General features: G+C 38.8%; 1 protein-coding gene across 1 annotated transcript in view; it reads left to right on the plus strand.

Moving 5' to 3' along the window:
* dgkb (diacylglycerol kinase, beta) overlaps positions 1–20,890 on the plus strand; it is an 89,314-nt gene that overhangs the window by 43,923 nt on the left and 24,501 nt on the right. Inside the window, exon 20 of the mRNA XM_038710582.1 lies at positions 10,948–11,012. Coding sequence (XP_038566510.1) covers positions 10,948–11,012 — 65 coding nt within the window. The remainder of the gene's footprint in view (positions 1–10,947; positions 11,013–20,890) is intronic.

Consider the following 20,890-nt stretch of genomic DNA (forward strand, 5'->3'; position numbering starts at 1 on the left):
AAGTATTAGTTAAATGTCATAGTTATCAAACATTAATCATGTATTAGTTGATATTTTATAGAAGCTTCACTGATTATTTGGTTGTAGCAGGGTTAACGTGAGTGGTTGGTTGGTTGTGCATTTTTCCATTGCTTTGACCTTTCCCTTTAGGTCTCGCCTTCTCACACACCACCATTGGTCGGTCATGTAGGCATGCATGTCCTTCACTGAACTTTGGTCAAACTGCATCTCAATCATTATCCTAAGCCTCACAGCAACAGCCAAGAGACAAACCAGCCGCTTGCTTGTCAACAGTGGCACATGGCGCCTGAACAGCATAAAACATGCCCAAACGCAGTGCTTGAAGTGGGCCGGTACTCACCGGTACGCGGTACCTGCACTTCTACATTATGCTGTTTGGTGTACCGGCACTTCTCTCAAGCTGCCAGTACACTCTCAAGATTGGGTGCTTTTTAAAATCCAAGAGTGTGCATAAAGTTACTCATTAATGTCACTTTTCGTGAACCAACCAAGCACAAAGTTAAAAACAGGTTGACATGGTGCTACCGCAAACTTTCAAAAGGTTAAACTCGTTCCTCATGAGTGGTTATGATTATAAAGTATTTCTGATTTATTGACAAGTTAGCACTTAGCATTAACAAATTAGTAACTAACCACTATGTAGACCATTTTTCTTGCACAAGGATTTAATGAATGAGGACAACGAACCATAAAGAAACTAACTCCAATTAATATAATATTAGTAGCTAGCTATATAGGATCCTATTATCTGAAATTCTAATGAATACACTAACATTACCCGTAATCAAACCTTACAAGTATTTGTATTACACTAAAATCATTTTTTTTTATTTAATGTTTTAATCCGTGTGAAGTAGAATGTAAGACATGCAAAGCTGGTATGTCAGTGTCAAATCACAGTTTTTCTGTCGCTTTGGTGCATTTCTCAGATCAGAATTGAAATTCTCAAAACTAATTGTTCAACCTCCACATCATCTCGTCACTTGTGCACATCATAAAACCACTTTCTCATTGTTCTGAACAAATTGCAAATGACACACTGATGCAAATGATTATGTACAATTGTCTGCTGTTTCCTACATTATCACTTTCTTATGTCCTGCAGATCACAATGAATTATACCACTCTCTGCTATGCTTACCTCCCAAAACATCTAGGCATAAGTTCATTAGTTCACTAGTCACTACATGCAAAATGGTTGAACACGTTATTATGGAAAAAATCCAGTCTCCAAGTCCATTATCTCAGTCTGAAGGATTTATTAATTAACTACAATAACATGGTTAAGGATGCGAGAACACACTATTTTTCTGAACTCATTACTACACATAAACACAATCCCAGGTTTCTGTTTAAGACTGTGCCTCAGCTGTAAGTAATGATGACTGTGAATTGTTTTTATCTTATTTTACCAATAAGGTGGTTAGAGTTTTAACCAGTTTTATCCCATCGACTTGTCTGAGCTTTTAAAAACAGTATCACAAATGAGAGTGTCCTCCAGCCCACTTGATGTAATACCTACAAAATTTTTACTGAAAGTAATAGATTCTGTTGGGCCCCATTTGATCTCTCTTTTCAACAGCTCCCTATCTACTGGTGGTGTCCCTGATTATTTTAAAACGGCTTGCGTGAACCCACTTTTAAAGAAACCTGGTTTAGATCCCTCCCTCCATCAAAATTTTAGACCAATTTCAAAACTGCCTTTTATTGCAAAGATTCTAGAAAGAATTTTGTCCAAACAGCTGCTCACTGTCCTGGAAAATAACAAATTATTTGAAAAGTTTCAGTCTGGTTTTAAGAAGTACCACAGCACTGAGACTGCCCTGCTTAAAGTCACCAATGACCTTTTAATGTCTGCTGATGAAGGCATGTGCTCAGTCCTGGTACTCCTGGACCTTAGCGCTGCTTTTGACACCATTGATCACAACATCATGTTAGACAGACTGAGGCACTGGGTGGGGATCTCTGGTACTGCCCTAGAATGGTTTTCATCCTACCTGTCAAATAGGAAGTTTTGTGTGTCTGTAAACAACTATGTCTCCTCATTCTGTCCAGTTAAATATGGTGTGCCTCAGGGGTCGGTCTTTGGACCCATTTTGTTTTCCTTGTATCTGCTTCCCCTTGGACATATTATCCATAAACATGGCATTTCTTTTCATATTTATGCTGATGACACACAAATATACTTGCCCATCAGATCCACAGACCCTGGAATGCTGAGTTCACTTAACAACTGCCTTTGTGAAGTTAAAAAATGGATGTCAAATAATTTCCTCCAGCTGAACTCAGACAAAACATAAATCCTGGTCATCGGGTCTCAGCAGATGGCAAATCAAATACTGCCATCTGCTGGTTCCCTAGTAAATCACATTAAGCCTGTGGCAAAGAACCTTGGTGTTTGGTTTGATAGTAATTTAAATTTCGAGCAGCACACCACAAAGCTTGTTCAATCATGTTTTTATCAACTTAGAAATATAGCAAAAATTAGATCTATGTTAACACCGAGACCATTTTACACGCCTTCGTCTCATCACGCCTGGATTATTGCAACACCTTTTTCACCCAAAAATCTATTGGTCGACTCCAGACTGTCCAGAACTCAGCTGCCAGGCTTTTAACCAGAACAAAGAAATATGACCACATTACTCTTATTTTAGCTTCATTACACTGGCTCCCAGTATGTTTTAGAATTGACTTTAAAATTCTATTGATCACTTTTAAAGCTCTTCATGGCCTCTCGCCTTGTTATATTTCTGACCTTTTAGTCCCATACGCACCAGCACGTACCTTGAGATCCTCGGGCAGAGGTCTGTTGTCTGTTCCAGAGTCTCGACTGAAAACTAAAGGGGACAGAGCGTTTGCTGTCAGGGCCCCGAGGCTCTGGAACAGCCTGCCCGAGGAAATCAGGTCGGCTGAGTCAGTGAACTCTTTTAAGTCCCTTCTTAAAACATACACACTTTTATTTTATTGTGTTTTACTAATTTTATATAAATTTTTCATGCTCTTATCTTGTTTTTTTTGTATTATTCTTTACACTTGTTAAAGCACTTTGTAACTTGTTTTTAAAAAGTGCTCTACAAATAAGGATTATTATTATTATTATTATTATAAGTTTCCTTTATTCATTTCCTTTGCCTACAAGTTTATAGCTAAACGAAATGTTTCTTATGGACCATAAACAAAATAAGAATAGACAACAACAACATAGCAATAGCAACACTCAGACCATTCACCCACAATACCATAAATTCACAGTGCGCAGTAATATATATATATATATATATAATGAATGTTGTTTTTTTCCCCTGAGAATGGGATAATTAATTTACTCGTATAAATAGATAACAAACCATAGCTGAACACAGGGGCTGGCAAGTGCGTTTCTTTAGGATAATTTCAAAGCAATTACTAGTGTCACTGGTTAGTTCAGTTGGTAGAGCACAGGGCTCAGTTTGATTAGTTTGATTCCTGTTCTTGTTGACTTTCTTTTTCTTCTTTTGTGTGTATTATCCTCTTCAGCAAAATTGTTATGAAGAGATTGAGGGGAATCCAATCACACATTTCCCGACGGCTATTTCAAAGATTCGGAAAGCCGTCAGGAAATGTGTAACGTCACATGGATTCCCCTGAATGAGAAGGAATTTCCTCTGCCTGGGAATGATGGGGAAATGAAAAGTCCATAGGTTGATGGATGTGGACCAAGAACGCACAGAGTCTAGCATGTGCTTTAGAGTAATGTGAGCATGTGAAACAGTCTTTTCATAAGAACTTTGTTGAAGAGGATTATGAAAAATATAAAAAAGAAAAATTTTGTCTTCAGTGAGGAGTGAACACACAACCATAAGACTATAAGTCCAAAAGGGAGTAAAAGAATATTTGATTAGGGCTTCCGTATGTATATATATATGAATGAATATATAGATAGACATTCTATACATGTCTATTTGAATTTTTTTGTAAATGTGCCCTGAATTGATGAAGATATCTGTTGTGATGTGGAAGAAAATCTGTGATAAAACAGACCGGAACGTCAGCCAAAGGGATGTACTGTATCCCATGCAGCAGTCCTATCTCTTTCTTTTCTTCTTACAATGACAATTCTCTGTCAACAAATTACAGTACGAACAGTAAAAGCATAGCTGTGATTCCTGTGCTCTCTCCTGCAATGTATAACTTTGTACTGGTGAAAGTGATATATGCCATACAAAAAAGTGCAGCCTTGTGCATTTTCAATCATTGTCAAAATCTTAGCCAAAGTGTACATCAGAAAATATTTACAGAGCACACTGTTATATTGACAAGATGGCTAAACATTTTAAATTGCTTGTTCATAATCAAAACACAAGGACTTGTCGTTCTGATGGCACTGACAAGTTCAATGACATAAAGATTTGCTTTTGAGAGATAGACTAAGGATTTTGAGCAAGTCATGGGCTTTTGCAGGTCACTGTGTTGTGCTGTTTGTACTACCTGTTTCGAGAAATGCACTTACTGTTTTGCAAATTTTAAGGATGATTCGATTCAATAACATAACTATATGCCTATCACCTTCCACCGGGTGTCCGTCTGCCTCCTGCCCCCACTGTGCTCTTTTTTGAAAACCAAAATATCACCCTAGGTTAAGGAAACTTACACACTTACCATGTCGTAGCCTCAAAAAACTGTAAACAATGTAGATTTAGAAATATTCATTACAGCTTTGCAAATGTTTTATGAGGAACATTTGGCACATTTATTAGGCCTTAAGGATACACATAATTAATTTAAGTGATAATGTAAACATAAATTAGTTTGTTTAAAGAAAACTCCACAGGGTACCATTAAGTGGGACCTGGGGACAACCAAAAACTGAGTGGTATCTGAGTCTGGTTGCAGAGTTTTAGAAAAGGAGTCAAAAGATGAATAGATCTGAGTGATCTGGTGGGATTGATTCTGTCAGAAAAAGCATTGATTTCAGAAGCACTTGTCATTTCACTGGTTACTTGTCATGGTTAAGGAGGCAAATTTCCACGAAATGTGGTTTGTAATGCATCCCTTTCATTCTTTATAAAACCCTTTATATTTACGCTGTTAACCAAAGTTACAATAGTCTAAAAGTAACAGTCAGTTAAGAGTAAGTATTTCTTTTTGATGGGTTGATACCTTCTTGCTGAACCAAAGTCAGTGAGAACATTAATAGAAAACAGCTTTGGCCTGACTGGTTCATAAAGTCATTATAACCCCTATTGTTTTTGCTCTCTTAGCGGGATTAGCACCCAGTAGGCGTGATGATGACAAATGAAGTTGTTTGTAGGGGATTAAGAAGACTTTGAGCTCTCTATGGGTTTGAGTGTGATATAATATTTTCATCAGATTTTTTGCTTTCCGTTGAATGTAAACAAAAAAAAATTACAATAAAGATTATGAGACAAGTCAAGCTAATAATTACTTGAGAGATTATGCAGATGAAGAGTAGATTGTTTCTGTAATGACACTTTTGAAACCAAAAGATCAGCAGTTGCAACCACCACGGATGGCGAGCGTAACCCTGAACATATGCTTGAATCTGAAGTCATTTCAAAAGAAGTTCAATTCCTTTTTTAAATTGACATTTGGCTGATTGCTTTTATACCTCTCAGACTCAAATCATTAGAGTCAGCAGCTGACTAACAAACTGAAACATTCTCAGTACAGCTTCATTTTCAAGTGATTTCAATCCAAGAACCCAGGTGACTTTTTTGGGGGGTAAATTCTTACATCTTAACCTTCTGCCACGGCCCAGTCGGAATCAGAATTAATCGTGCCATCCCTTTGGGAGGATGTGGAAGTGACGTGAAGTATAATGATCTCAATCAGGGCCAGGGGTGAGAGACAGAACTAATCACTGAGTGCGCTCCACTACCATAATGCAGTCAGTCGCCCTAATGACCCTGGTGCTCCTGTCAAAGCCATTACTCTCCCCCGTAGTGAAAGGCACATCAAACCACTGGGGCCCACTCATAATTGGACTAAACTTTGAGCTATGAGAGGACATTACACATGTCCTGTATTAATTTGGGTGCCAGATTTTTACATTGGTAATTATTTGAGGCCAGCTAGGGGGAGAGAGAGTGAGTGAGTGAGTAGACGATGTCCCACTCCCGCGATGGGGTAAAGGCTGTCATTGTGTTCTACATGTGTTGATGCTGGCAATGATTCGTCCCGTTATTTAGGTTTTATGTTTGTTTTTTTTTTCAAATACACAATAAGATTGCACATGAGAATAAAGTTTTTAATGATTTTTAAAAAATATATATAGCACAAAGTCCATTCAGTAGATATTCTGAAGCTTTTGGTCATATCACATGGTCTTTCTCGCAGAGGGAGTTTGCCCAGTTGTCATGGAATTGTAAAATTAATATTTTTTCTGAGCACCATAAGGAGCGATGCTGAGGTCCATTTAGTAGCTGCTATGGACAACAACCAAACAGGTCCCAGGATAAATAAGAGAGCAGGAGGAGACACAAAATAATTGAATGGGTAAAAAAATATTATTTTGTTACTTTCTCTAATTTATTTAGCTATTTTCTTGAGAAATACTTTTAAAAATCTGGAAAGGAAATGGTAAATATCAGTCATTGGTTGAACAGTTCCAATTAAAAAAGATAAAAGCTTATTACTAAAAAGATTGAGAACCAATGGTCCAAATTAATGATTCCAAGCAACATTTTAATAAAAAAAAAACTATGAGTTAAGGTATTTTTTAAGGTATATTTTGTTTTATATGTGAATAGAAATCCCTCCCATTTTTCTTTGTGGTGGAGTTGATTTCAGCTGTATGGCAGTGTTAGGCTGCTACATTCATGCACTTAAAGCATACAAATCAATGTAAAATGACAAAGTGCTTTATCCACTCCTGGTTGCTTGAAATCGCTGTTTACTGTTGCAAAAGCCATGGCTCCACTTGTACAGATCTCAGATAATAGACCCCAAACCAAAGGGGAGACAACCTCTCCTCGCTTTTTCTCTCTTGTTTGCAGCTATTGTCCTGTTTGTAAAAAAATCAAGTTACAATGTCTCAGATACATCCATCATCTCGCCCTTTCTGGCTCGCGTTGGAAGCGTGAGGTGAGTCTGCGGGGATCTTGAAGAATCCTTTTGGTCTTCTGCTTACAGCATCTTGAAGAGACATCAAGAGAAGCTCCATTGATTTTTTTTTTTTTCTCTTTTGGCTTCTCCTAAATTTCTGTACAGAGAGCTAGCAGGGGGTCCTCCCTGTATGTGCTGTTTCAATAGTGCCACTCAAAATGGAGTGGGTCAAAAACAGATTGCTTCAGTGGAAGGGGGAGAGGAACAAACCCAAAAAGTTTACAGCAACTTTCTCTCACTCTTTCTTGAGGTGTTTTCAGAGCCGGACAAGTTTGCTGTTTGTGAGAGTTTAGTCTGTTTGCTTTGCCAGCATTTTTCTACCGGCACTGACTTAGAAGTGTAAATTAAAGGAAACGTCATTGTTGTTCGTCCCTGTTTAGTTAATTACATGAGAATTAACAATATGTTGCATACTTTGACATCACTGATCTCATATATTTTTAACATTCATGTTAGTTATTGATTTATGTTACACCTAGTTCAAAAGGTCATACTGTATGATTATATAATATTAACAAGTTAATACTCAGGTGTGTTCTTGCAATACATTTGAATAGCCAATACGCAGGTTTAAATAATGAAGGCCATTGTAAAGGGAACTTTATTTAGAATGGACATTTTGTTACATTAACCCTCAGTCATCAGTCATCATCAACCACCTATCCTGTGTACAGGGTCAGTTTAACCCTGCTACAACCAAATAATCAGTGAAGCTTCTATAAAATATCAACTCATACATGATTAATGTTTGATAACTATGACGTTTAACTAAAACTTCAAACCTGCTTTGTAATTCTGACACCATTAACACCTGCCAATAACATATGATCTCTATCTGGATACATTTTAATAATATCTGATCACTAGGTATTGCTAAGCATTTTGATTTTAAATGGTCGCTGTCCTGTGAAAACCATGCAATCATAAAAAAAACATAAAGGAAGACTTGAAGAATACGTTCACAAGTTTTAAATTCTGTATTAAAACAACAGTCAGGGACCCGTATGTACATTGAAACTGGTTTTGTTTGCTGTAATCATTCCTCCCATTCATACAGGCCATTGTGAGAACTGAGGTAAGGTCTAGACCTGTGTCACTCCCAAGTTTATATTTGATTTGTTTTCCGATTTACCATCTAGTTAAAAATCTGTGTTAATTGTAGGTCTGAACAACAAGAGGACCAAACAACTTTCTTCATTTATAAGAATGATTTTTCTTTTCATGATCTCTCATTTTCCCCATTAAATTTTATTATGGAAACAATTAAAGTCACAGAGAGTTGGTGAGTTTGTCAGCAAAAAACACTTTTTACATAATTTATCATCATTTACAAGTAAGTCGTGTGAAGCTGATCGTTTCTGAGCGTCTGGTTTGATATGAGTTACATCATTTCAGTTTTCCCTGAAACATTTAGCCTAATAAATCATTTCCAATGTTCAAAAAACACCACACTCATATTCTGGGTTATTCAATAATAATTCACAATCAGAATATCAATAAACAGATGAAAAATAAATAATATAAAGGCATTCTGCTAGTAGAAATGATGCTGTGCTTCTGAGCAGTACACAGTATGCTTGTGTTAAACAGGTAACAGCTACAGAGAGAAAAAACGTGCTGCTCTGCAGTGATAACTGTGCACGTTTATTAGTATTAGCACAGTACACGTGTGTTAAACAGGTATCAGCTTCAGAGAGAAAACACTGCTGCTCTGGCAGTGATAACTGTGTTCCTTTATTAGTATTAGCACAGTGCACATGTGTGCAGACACAGACTCCATCAAAAGTCTCTACAGCTGTTAGAGCCAACTGACAGCTTATCCAGCTGTGATCAGCTGCCGGCGTCTTCAGACACACACGTCGCTTCATGTGACACTACAGATGAAAAGACATCTCTCGTCTCTAAAAACATATTTCCTTGTTTCTTTTCTCCACGCTTTTTGCTGGGTGTTCTATGCTGTAGAGACTGGAAAGCTCCACGAGGCAAATTGTGATTTGTGATATTGGGCTATATAAGTAAAATTGACTTGGCGAAGTTCGGTGGATGTTAGATGGATAGTGTAAGCATTTCTACAAAATCTTGTCTTTGCTAACGTCCAGTGGTTTAGCTTCTGACCCTGCTGCTGTGATATACAAGTGAACTCCAGGACCCCACCCACATTCACTGGGTGTGGTTACAGTGGCAACAGAAGTGGTCAACAGTGAAATAGGCTTAGAACTTCATACCAGAGAGGGCAGTAAAACAGCCTAGTTCTAAGTAACTCTTTATTAATATGTCCAAACAGATGAGATTGCATAATGCCTGGCTAAGATCAAGAGTTGGTTCACAAAGATAGACTTTCACTTAGATCAAACTAATAGTCCGACTGTCTAGTTCATGACTACATTTAAGTAGGACTAATTTGAAATTGATATGTTGTTTTCAAGCTTAAAAAAAACATGACGGCCAAGTATTCAAAAAGACACTTACTGGGAAAATTCAGCAAATAGTGTAACAATACAAAAAAACTTCCAGTTGCATAAAATCTAATGCAATCTTATGAGTTGCTGTGGCAGGGCTCCGTACTTCTGCTAACTCGTCAGCCAGGCTCAGGATAGTTTCTTTGGGCAATTAAAAACAACTGAAACAAAAACAAACAGTTTCCTGTCTTCACTAAAAAACTCTTTCCCTTAATCCACAGTGTTATGATATGAGCAGGTATCACTGATTGTTACAATGGAAACTTGGCTCTTAGTTTTGTGTTAGCCTGGGGGTAGGGTGATTAACTTTTTAGGCTAAGAATAAGTCAGTCTTTACTTTTGTGGATCAGTCTAACTTGAACTTGATATATAAATACCAATAACCAGCAGCTCACAATGGGGGCCAGACCAGCTCTATGCGGTCGGTGTGCATTTACACCTTCCATTAGCATTCCTGATGCAGATAACACACACAGATCACGTGGAAATAAGGCATCAAATATGTTTTAAAGAGATTTTCCTTCTATTTGCAAACTAAATCATAAGGGCTGTAAATATAGTTTATTCTGTAAGTTCACGCTTAAATACTGGATAACAGTCTTACCAGACTGAAATGGTGTTAATATACTGGTGAAGCATCTCTTTCAGTCACACTATTATTACCTTAACACCAAGAACCCCAATGAGGCTGCACTTTTTTGCCCCAGGCCACAGAGCAAGAGAGGAGGGGGAGATGGGAAAATCAGAAAGGGTGAGAGGAAGGTCGAGAGTAACATATAGAGAAAGAGAGAGAGAGGTGGAGGAAGGGCGAGAGAAAACAACTTGGTTGCCAGGGTGTCGGCAGCATCCTGTAGGTTAGCTGAGAGCTGTGATTACTCACAATGTGTGTTTAATTAATTAGCCTGTGTGGAGACGGCGTGCTGTTCATCAGCGTTTCTGTCAATACCTCTCCATCCCAACTTCAACCCCGCTCCCACCTCCTGCACACGGCTTCTTTCACTTTATAGAAATATACACAAGGGACACGCAAGGTGTAAATACACAGTTTGTGAAGTTGGGGAAGTTGATGAGGAAGAGGTTCCCTTGGATGTAAAAGCAATATGTGCATGCAAAATATCTATTTCTGTTGGGGGTGTTGTGCAGCTTTACATGTTTGGATCTCCAAATGTCATGAACATCATATTTGTAAACTGAAAACTAAGCTGCAGCAGGAGTTTAAATTTTTTCCAAACTTTGTGGAAAAGGCCAAAACTGCAGGCTTTAAGTTTGAGGAGATTTTCACAATATAATCTTAACAAAATTAAATAAAACTCAACATTGTTTGCACTGGGTGAACTAAAGATGTGATTCTCTCTTTCAGGATGCCTCCATTGCACATCGTTTCCATGTTATGAGGGAAAAGCATCCTGAGAAATTTAACAGCAGGTAAGTTTGCTTTTTTGTCAGGATAGAAATGGTAACTGCTCCAGACCCAGAGTATTGCAATACTTAATAAAACCATTAAGTATTGCAATTATACTTACAACTAATTCAGGCCTACAAATGCATAACAGCCTAACCCAATAAGCATTTTCCCCATATACCACCATTTTCAATACAGATCTGTAAAATGTTGTTATGAAACTACATTGGTATCATGAATTTATGAATTTTTATATTTCTCAAAAGTTTAAGAACTTAGAAAAGAGATTTTTATTTTTCACAATTTAGTTTATTGACCAAGCGGGAACACAAAGGGCAATGATGCAGGAGAAACACTAATCAGCATGTGAAGGGTTCCGCACAATATGGATGTATAACTAGAGAACTAGAGATTGCCAAGCTATGTTCATTCAAGTGAACCTTTCTTCTCTGAAAATCTTTGAGTCTAGTATCCACTTCTTATAATAAATACATTCATTCAGTCAACAGGCATTAAAAGTGAGGGGGTATTGATTTTCTTTTTGTACAGTGAAGTTGCATGTTGTAGCATCGCAACTCACTAGGAAGCTGGACATGGTTCATCAATACAAGAGGACTCTTGTGGAAATCTGTTACAATTAGTATTTTTAATACAAAGTCACGCCTCACTGTATTACCCTACCAGATAACATATGTTGGTTTATGGGTGTTCAGTTATTGTTCCCTCTTTTTATTTTTAAACTGACCATGATGGAAACAAATTCCTATTTTTGAAAAGAAAAAAGAAATAATTTCTTTTTCTTTTAATTATTTCTCACAGTCTAAACAAACCTGCAGTGCATTTGCAGAACCTCTGCGTGTCCCTTTCATGACAGCAGACAGTGTAGCTGCTCTGGAGCTCAGCATGACGAATGGACAGGCTTCGTATTTAGCATGTGTGATTACCTTGAGGAGATGTGTTCACCTTTGGAGATGAACAAATGTGGCATCTATGTTTCCATCAATATTTAACGTCTCCAATACGTCTCCACTAGTGCCAGGGAGTAATTGCAGGCCTAATTGAATTTGCTTGGCTAGTTTGACATCATGGATCAGTCAGACCGATGACACACAGCCTCCTAATAATCCCATTTGTACTCATTATCATATTTTACCCTGGCCTTAGTACAACATTTAGCCAACTATCCTTCTGCTGCTTGTTGCTCGAACATCCAGATATGACCGCGAAATGGTCCAAAGGGAAGCGAAGGGGGTTTCAAATAAATCCAGGCCTGCCGTATAATGGTTAATGATTGTTACGAATGATGTGCTACCATGTTGGAGAGATGACAACAAGCAGGGGAGACTTTAAAGTTATCATCTTTGAATTTTCTGATTAAACAAAGCAGGGGTTGGGTAGTCATCGCCCTGTTGTTACTCCACCATGTAGTTGTAGATGTTGGTAAACAGTTGTTCTGTCTGAATATTGTTTGACACACTCAAATTCAGACACTTTCCAGATCTTCATGCAGGACATATGGACTGCATCTCTGTTGTTTTACCCCATTTTAAGCCTTTATGAAAAATGATTGAGATATTTTAAGAAAATTATTCTGTCTGTTATTTGAATTCAATTAATAATTCAGGAGGGGGAATGGGTTTAGGATCTTTCTATTACACACTATCCTTGCCAATTCAATAATGCATGATTATAGTTTTTCAAGGTAGCATAGATTTTGTTGGATTTGTCCAAAGGGCTCATGTCCATTGGAAGTATATTGCAACTTATCACGGGAGTCAGTTTCCTGCAGCTAGAAGCTCTTTCTCAGGAACGTCAGGGACAATGGAAGCAAAGTGCAGTGTGTCTCGGGGGAAAGACTTTATTTCACTCTTATCAAGTCTGCATTAGGAGTATGTTTTTGTCCAAACGAATGACAGGAATAGCAGCTGCAGTGTTTTCGATGACTTTTTAACAAGCACCATGAAACTCACTTCTCAAACACACTCGAAGTTTACAGTTAAATAAAAAAAAGTAATAACTCTGGTGTTCCAGCTTTTCCATAGGGGTGGTAAGAGGCCTGCAGACTTAAAAAATAATAATAATTAAAACAACAACGGTGACGACTATTATGCCACTTTGCAAACATTTTTTATCTAGAAACTTAAGACTACCTACAAATAATAGAAAACGATGTACCAACATAGCGCAATGAGATTTAATTAAATTCAGTTATGCCTTAAGAAAAGAAGCAATCGTGGGGTTATCCTGCATTTGAATCTTTTGCACATATTACACAGCAATATTACAGCAGTGACACCAAACCAAACACCGCTTTTTAACAGTTTTGCAACCTTCCTTGTTCCTATGACAGATGTGAAATGTATAGAAACTGAAATATCTAGTTTTTCAATGTTTAAAAGGCATACTGATAGTATTACAGTGGATTTACCTAGTATTGTTTATTCTCTAAGGTAATAGTGGGAGGTGAAATTTAGATGATTGTCAATTTGCATTTTATTAAATTTTTTTATTGAAATAATTCTAGATCTGATTTTGTGAAATCAAAGTTAAATAAGTTAAATTGTGGATATATATTCTACATATCTCTGACACTTGAGTATAATTTAACATTATTAAATTAAATCTCCTCTAATAAAATAATGTAGTGTATATCTACAGTATGTGTACAGCATTTTAGCATCATTTTTATGTATTTTTATTGTTCTCATGTACCTGTGTCTTTGCTCTTGAGCAGGTTTAAAATAAATAGATTAATACATATGCAAGGTTTCAATACAATTTGGAAAATGAAAAATGTCAAATTTTGAATTATTAGGTTTTTACCCTGACAGCAGTAATGGCCCTTCAGTTCCCATATGTACCAAATCTATACATTTTGTCGCTGGTTTGACCTTAAAGAAACTGAATATTTAATCAGCTTTAATTACCAACCAAACAAGAAGCTTTTCTTAATTAGAAAATTAGCAGATTTTGTTGATGAAATGCAGGGGTCATACACTCACTGCCTTCATTTCTCTGGTTCTATCCTTCTGTATTTGCACCTTGGGGTGATTACCAGGGTGAAGGTGTGAAGATTTGACACTCGGCAGATAGATTCATTTACTGCCACTGCCGGACCTGGAGGTGATAATGAGGTTGAGGATTAAAAGCAGACAATCAGTCGGCCCGTGACGAAGGCTGCGCCACCTCCTCCCCCATCGCCACTCCTCCTCGACCGCCTAGTTAAAATATACTACCCTCTTTTTCCCCCAGTTTTTTGCTGATCTCCCATGTAATTACACACTAATCTCTGACTCTGAGGGAAAGAGACAGATAGTGAGACAAAATAGAAAAGAGAGGTGGAGGAACAGAAAGAGAGGGGGTTTATAAATTTTAATTATTTGGGCTGTTATACAGTTTCATTCTTATATACTGGTTATTGTTTTATTTGAAACCTTTGTGTTTCCCAATAACCATTTCACTGCACTTTTTATCTTAGTCTTGATCAGAGAGCATCACCATTTACCCTTTTATGCATTACTCCTGAACCATAAGGTATAAAAGGCACCATAAGGCGGCAGTAGCTCAGTCCGTAAGGATTAGGCTGGGAACCGGAGGGTCGCCGGACCAGAGTTCCAGAGTAGCTGGAGAGGCGCCAGTTCGCCTCCTGGGCACTGCCGAAGGAGGCCTTGAGCAAGCCTCTGAACCCCCAACTGCTCGGGGCGCCGCCTCACTCTGACATCTCTCCGTGTGTTGCTATCCTGTTTGTGCATGTGCATGTGTGTGTCTTTCGGACCTCTGTGTGAAATACTAACATAATAATAACAGAGTGAAAACATTGAGTTTCCCCTCAGAGATTAATAAAGTATATCTCAATCTTAATCTTAATAAAAGGAACACATTTTTGTCATGGATTTTTTCCAGGTCCATTTTTGGCTGAGTAAAATGTCTGCTGTAAAACATTTTTTCACATTTTGGCCTCCGCCAAAGTAAACTCTTCGCTAGATAACACCCACTAATTATATGTTGTGACGCAGTAGGTGAACTGTGGACCACGCTGTGAAAATGCCATGTAAATCATCTGATTTTTGACAAACGGTTTACTTCCTGTTACCAGTGGGTGGCGCTATGATGTTGAGTGAATATTTGCATGTAGATGTGTTCAGGGTGGGACTGTTATTTTGTTATAGTTTGGTACAGATCTGAGCATTTGAAGTTATTATAACTTCCTCTTTAATGGTGAATTGTCGATCTTTGACACCACGGACACGCCCATCTATGAAACCTCAGACTTTTCATCGTCAATGTCTTTATAATGCACAGTAGGAAATTTAAGTCGATCCGATTAATTCCCTAGGAGGAGTTTGATAAAGTACAGATCTTGTAAAATGCCATAAATGGGCTGTAATTACACATTCAAATCAAAATGGCTGACTTCCTGTCTAATTTCAGTATGGCTTCAAGAGGCTTTTTTGTGCGTCTTGGGATGATAGATAACACAAAAGTTTTGTGCATGTTGGTGATTCAGTGCGCGGGGGCTGCATCATTGAAGGGCGCTACGAGGTTGAGTAAATTTTGACCTGTAGATGTGTTGAGGGCGTGACCCTTATCAAACATGTGAAATTTGGTAGAGATATGAGCATGTACAGCAAAGTTACAACAACTTCCTGTGTCATGACGAAGCATTGAACTTTGACGCCACGCCAAGGACACACCATTATCCGAAAACTCACAACATTCACAACATAGCATCATCAATGTCTTAAGGCTCTTCTGTTTTGAAGCAGGTGTTGCAATTATGTTGGGAGTAGTACATAACAGCATGAAACTTGACACTTCCAGTTGCCAGCAGGTGGCGCTATGACATTGAGTGTTTGTTGGCATATGTGTTCAAGGTGGGACTCTCATCTTACATGTAAAGTTTGGTAAGAATGTGAGCATGTACACTGATGTTATAACAACTTCCTGTTTCATGGCAAATCATCGATTTTTTTACGCCACGGACACACCCATTGATGAAAAGTCACAGCACAACTTTTCATCGTCAGTGCCTTTAGAATGCAGAGCAGAAATATGAAGTCGATCGGATTAATTCTGTAGGAGGAGTTCGATAAAGTATGCACCCTGTAAATGGTGAAAAAATTTTTAAAATCACACTTTCAATTCAAAATGGCTGACTTCCTGTTGAGTTTAGGGTTGAACGTGGCGTGGGGGCTAATTTCTTCCAATTTTGTAGGTGGCGCTGACCCTTAAAGTACGTAATTTTTTGCCACGCCTGACGTGTGCAAACTTTGGTGAGTTTTTGGGGACATACAGTCCGTCAAAAGTGCGATTCATTTGTGAGAAAGAATAATAATAATCCTCACAGTTTCAATAGGGTCCTCGCATGTTTCATGCTTGGGCCCTAATTAAGATGACACGTAAGAATATCAACCTCACGTAATCCTACATAATTTGATGGCATTCTGTCACTAGGTGGCACAACTGCAACATAATAATAATAATTACCCTATCACCAGACAAGAAAATCGATGTTGGACATATACCGGAAAGTGAAAAGCGCACTCTCCACAGAATCTGTAATCCAAATGGTTAATACGTATCATGTTACTACAATGCCCCCACTTTGTTGCATATCAAACCCCTCACTCCCTCCATGTTTCCTGTCTGCATCTTTACTCAGCCATCCAATAAAGACGAACTTCATCTTTCAAGCATCTTCAAAAAAGAAAAAGTGCTGGAAAGATTGTGGTAATCATAAATAAACTAGGGCAACTAAACTTGATTAAGCTACAGTTGTGGTTAATAACAAGGTCTAAGAGAATTGCAGGTCTGTGACGGGATGCAAACCCCATTCTCCTGCATAAAGGTTAGATGTGCTACATGCCCATCCACCACTTGTATACCCTTACTTTCCACCTTGCTACATACAGTACACACTACTTCCTCATTGGCACTGGACTTAAACTGTGAGGTGTAGAATCGTCCAACAGGGATGTAATTCATAGGGATACTGGGCTGATATTAATGGACAAAAAATTTTCTTACGTGAGTTGTAAAATCTGATTTGCATCAAGGTTACAATCATATGCAAATACTATATTCCTGTCTTTTACGATCTTTACATTGTAAATATGGATCTGGACCCACCTCAGGCTTCACTCGGCGTGTGTGTGTGTGTGTGTGTGTGTGTGTGTGTGTGTGTGTGTGTGTTTAAATTAGGTACCACACCAGTATCCACGGGAGGTATTTTAAGGAGGAAAGGGGGAACTTGCTAAGGGTTAAGCAAGAGTTCGAACTGTGAAGCCGACCAAAGTCTGCATGGAGGGTTCCATGTAAGAAATGTAACCATCTTGTTTTTATTTTTTTATTTAAAAAATCTATTTGGCACAGCTGGTGTTTGAGCCTTGTAGGTGGGCTAATGAAACAGAGTCACAATCCAAGTCAGACAAACACACTGAGCCAAAATACTTTTTTACACCACATTGTAGCATTTTTCAGAGAAACACAGACTTACTACGTTACAAGTTGCAAATATATTTGACAAGCGCAGACCAGGTAAAGCGACAGTGAACACACCAGTGCAGATGTCATTCGTTAGCTACCGCGTTGGTTTTGTTTTGTCAACAAACCTCCTCAACATGCGGCGCAGCTGCTGGTGTGAACGGAATTCTGTTCAAGTTCTGTTTTATTTACTACTAATGGAAAAAGTCACCGGAGCAGACATACAGGATGGGAGAGAAGAGAAGAAGCAGGGCACGCTGATGTGTTTGCAACAGAGGTAACTTACGTTAGGTCTGTGAGTGTGAAGAGAACTGAAAGAGGCAGAATCAATAAGTGAGTGACACTTAAATAAGGTGGATAACTAAGTATAATTAAAACGGTGAACAAGCTGATACAAATAGTAAAAACGTACCCGCTAATACCGATGCACTTCCCCAGCCTAACAGTACCGTGATATGACTTTTTGCCACATTTTTTCCATATTGCCCAGCCCTAATAGGAAGTAACCATGTTGTAGTCCTACGTAAGACCAAAACTGGCTTTACTGCCCTCTATTCAAACCCGAGGTGTGGCTTTGTGCATTAATTCTACTTTCTATGAGAACTTGTCACTCTGGACGTATTCAGCCTCACTCACTCTTGCTCAGCCTAGCCCAGACCCCCGAACAACTGATACTGAACTGAATGTTCTTATTTAATGCAGTGACTTTAACAATGTGTTAACTCACCACTAGTAACCTAGTTTAAATAGCAACTTAATATAACTGGTAAAAAAATATTTGAACTATTTTCACTCCATACAATACTAAGAATCCTCTTTTGGACCACTTTTCTATGTTGCCCAGATCATAGCTTGAAAACAAAATTGGCCTCCATGCTTTCCACACTAATCTGTGAAGGAAAACATCTGATTTGGGACCTTTCAGCTGCAGTGTGAAAGCTGTGGCTTCACCTGCAATGTTTGTTTATTCTGTGGTGCCTTGATGTTCCCATGATATTTGCTCTGCATACCCAGATCTATTTATGGTCCTGAGACATCTAACACCGTCAGCACGCTCCACCAGAGCCGCTCTGCCCCTGTGTGCCCACAGGCTCTCGCTGTGCTGTGTAACCATCCTGAGTTAACCTTTCCTGAAGGCACAGGGAAGCCCAGGCATGGAGCACTCTTTAGCATAATGAGTATGTTCATCAAAGCCCTGCGATGTGCTGGATGGGGCCGCCAGATTCACCAACACACGCACCCAACAACACACCCATGCTAATGTGTGTGTACACATTTAATTGTGTGTGTGTGTGTGTGTGTGTGTGTGTGTGTTTCCTGCTGAGCTGGGAACAGGGCCACAGGTGATGGCGCTCTAAATTACACACACACACACACACACACACACACATATCCATGGTGGACCTCAGTAGCAGCCGCCCTCGGACCTCATTTGAGGATGAAATCGTTTATGTGACTAAAGTGTCATCTATAATTAATGACCACTTGTAATGTGTAATTTAGAAGGATTTTCACCTGTGGCCCTGTCCCCAGCTCAGTGGAAACACACACACATAAACTGTGAACTAGCACACATGAGATTCAGCACATACAGTAGAAGGACTGAGCAATATGAAAAAATGATGACGATAAACTGAGGATACATTAATTTAAATGACCATTATGTCTCCCTGACCTCTGCATGCCTGCATAATACAACCTGTAAAAAGATCATGTTTTAAAGTCCAGCTGAAATGAAATTACACGTATTTCTTCACATAAGATTATAGACTGTATAAAAGAAGTGGACGCAGTCATCGTGACGTCACCCTTTGGTTTGTGAACTGCCGTTTTGAAGCCTCAAGTTTGGCCAATAGGAGGCCGTTGTGTTGATTTTTTGCAACCAGCGGCACCAGACGTGACCATGGCTGTTTCTCAATCTGCGTTCTTTTCTGTACTTGTATTCTTGTGGACTTGTGAGACGTCATAAGTCACAGCCAAAATACTGTTCCAATTCAAAAGTCCGCATCTAGCCAAGTACAGTCAAATACCCGGATGTGTTCTCGCTCCGCCTGTTTTACCGAGCCTGCAGCGGTGGTGACTTGTGTGGACTTCAGATCGCCAGATATCCCAGAATGCATTTTGCTGACAAAAAGCGGAAATGTCGGATGAGAAAACACACAACTGTAACATATAATACTGCTGTTCTCGTGTCACATATAGTATTTTTATGCGGGAATATAGTTGTTTAAACTCCAAATATGTAGTTGATTTCTCAAGACAGAGCTGATTTAAAACGGGTCAGGCCGTCATCAAGTCCGCTGCTGTTCCAATTGCTGAATGACTGACTGCGTGCTCCCGTTCCTGGGAGTTTGTACTCCCGAGCCGAACTTGCCAAGTCCGAGCTTTAAAGTACAGAAGTCCGAACTTGGCGAACCCGGTATTGAGAAACAGCCCCTATATTTGGAAGAGACTGTGGAGCCAACGGCTCCGTGTGGAGCTAGCAAGCCGCTTAGCTAGGTGCATCTGTAATTACGTTAACTGTCATTTTAACCGGGATGATGATTTTGTCTAGCGAACAACAGGCTTAAAACTCACCAGAGAAAGTGAACAGCCAACTCCTACTAAGCGTTTTCAATGGCGCTGGTTAAATGTACACAGTGCCATGGGTACAAGTCAGTCTAGTTTGATTGACAGGTCGGCATGGTAACGACTTGTCAATCACAAGACAGTCCCACCCTGAAGCATACTCTTCTAGTTTCCTCTAAATGGGACCATAATTTACTAAATGAACATCATGTTGTATTGAAGAAGACTTGAAACTAGCGACTGAGACCATAAACTCATTATGAAAGTGTTTACTGGGGTAATTAATCAGCTGAGAAGTAGGGTCATTTTACCATTATTTCTAACAGAGCCCGACTTCTTTTTGCAACCAGAGGAGTCGCCCCCTGCTGGCCGTTCAACAGAATGCAGGTTTAAGGGACTTCAGCATTCTCTTCACTTCTCAGACAGAAAGCTTCTGGCTTGCGTTAGATTTGCGTTGTAAATTGCAATGTATTAAAACTGTCTTTTAAGATAAGATTTGTAACTAAAGAGACTTATTAAGAGATTCATTATTCAATATAAATAACAAATGTGTTTAGAAATAAAAATAGATGAAAGATACCAAGAATGTGATGCAATTTACATGTATTAATCACTTTGTATTGCCAAAGTGTGAATGGATTGTAATGTAATGCCTGTGGCCTGAATTCTATGTGTGCCGCATGGGTCTGGCCTTGGTTACTTCATGGTGTTGGCTGATATGGTGATTGGCAAACAGCAAGCTTGTCAGTATCATGGATAGTAATGTTATTCTAAATATGATTGTAATTTATTAATTGTTTTAGCATTCAGTCTAGTGTATGTCAAGTTACTGTTCTGGCCGATGCCCAGG

This window comes from Micropterus salmoides, unplaced genomic scaffold (assembly GCF_014851395.1).
Source record: "Micropterus salmoides isolate LMB-PRFRI ecotype aquatic unplaced genomic scaffold, ASM1485139v1 Ms_hic_scaffold_11, whole genome shotgun sequence".
NCBI lineage: Eukaryota > Metazoa > Chordata > Actinopteri > Centrarchiformes > Centrarchidae > Micropterus > Micropterus salmoides.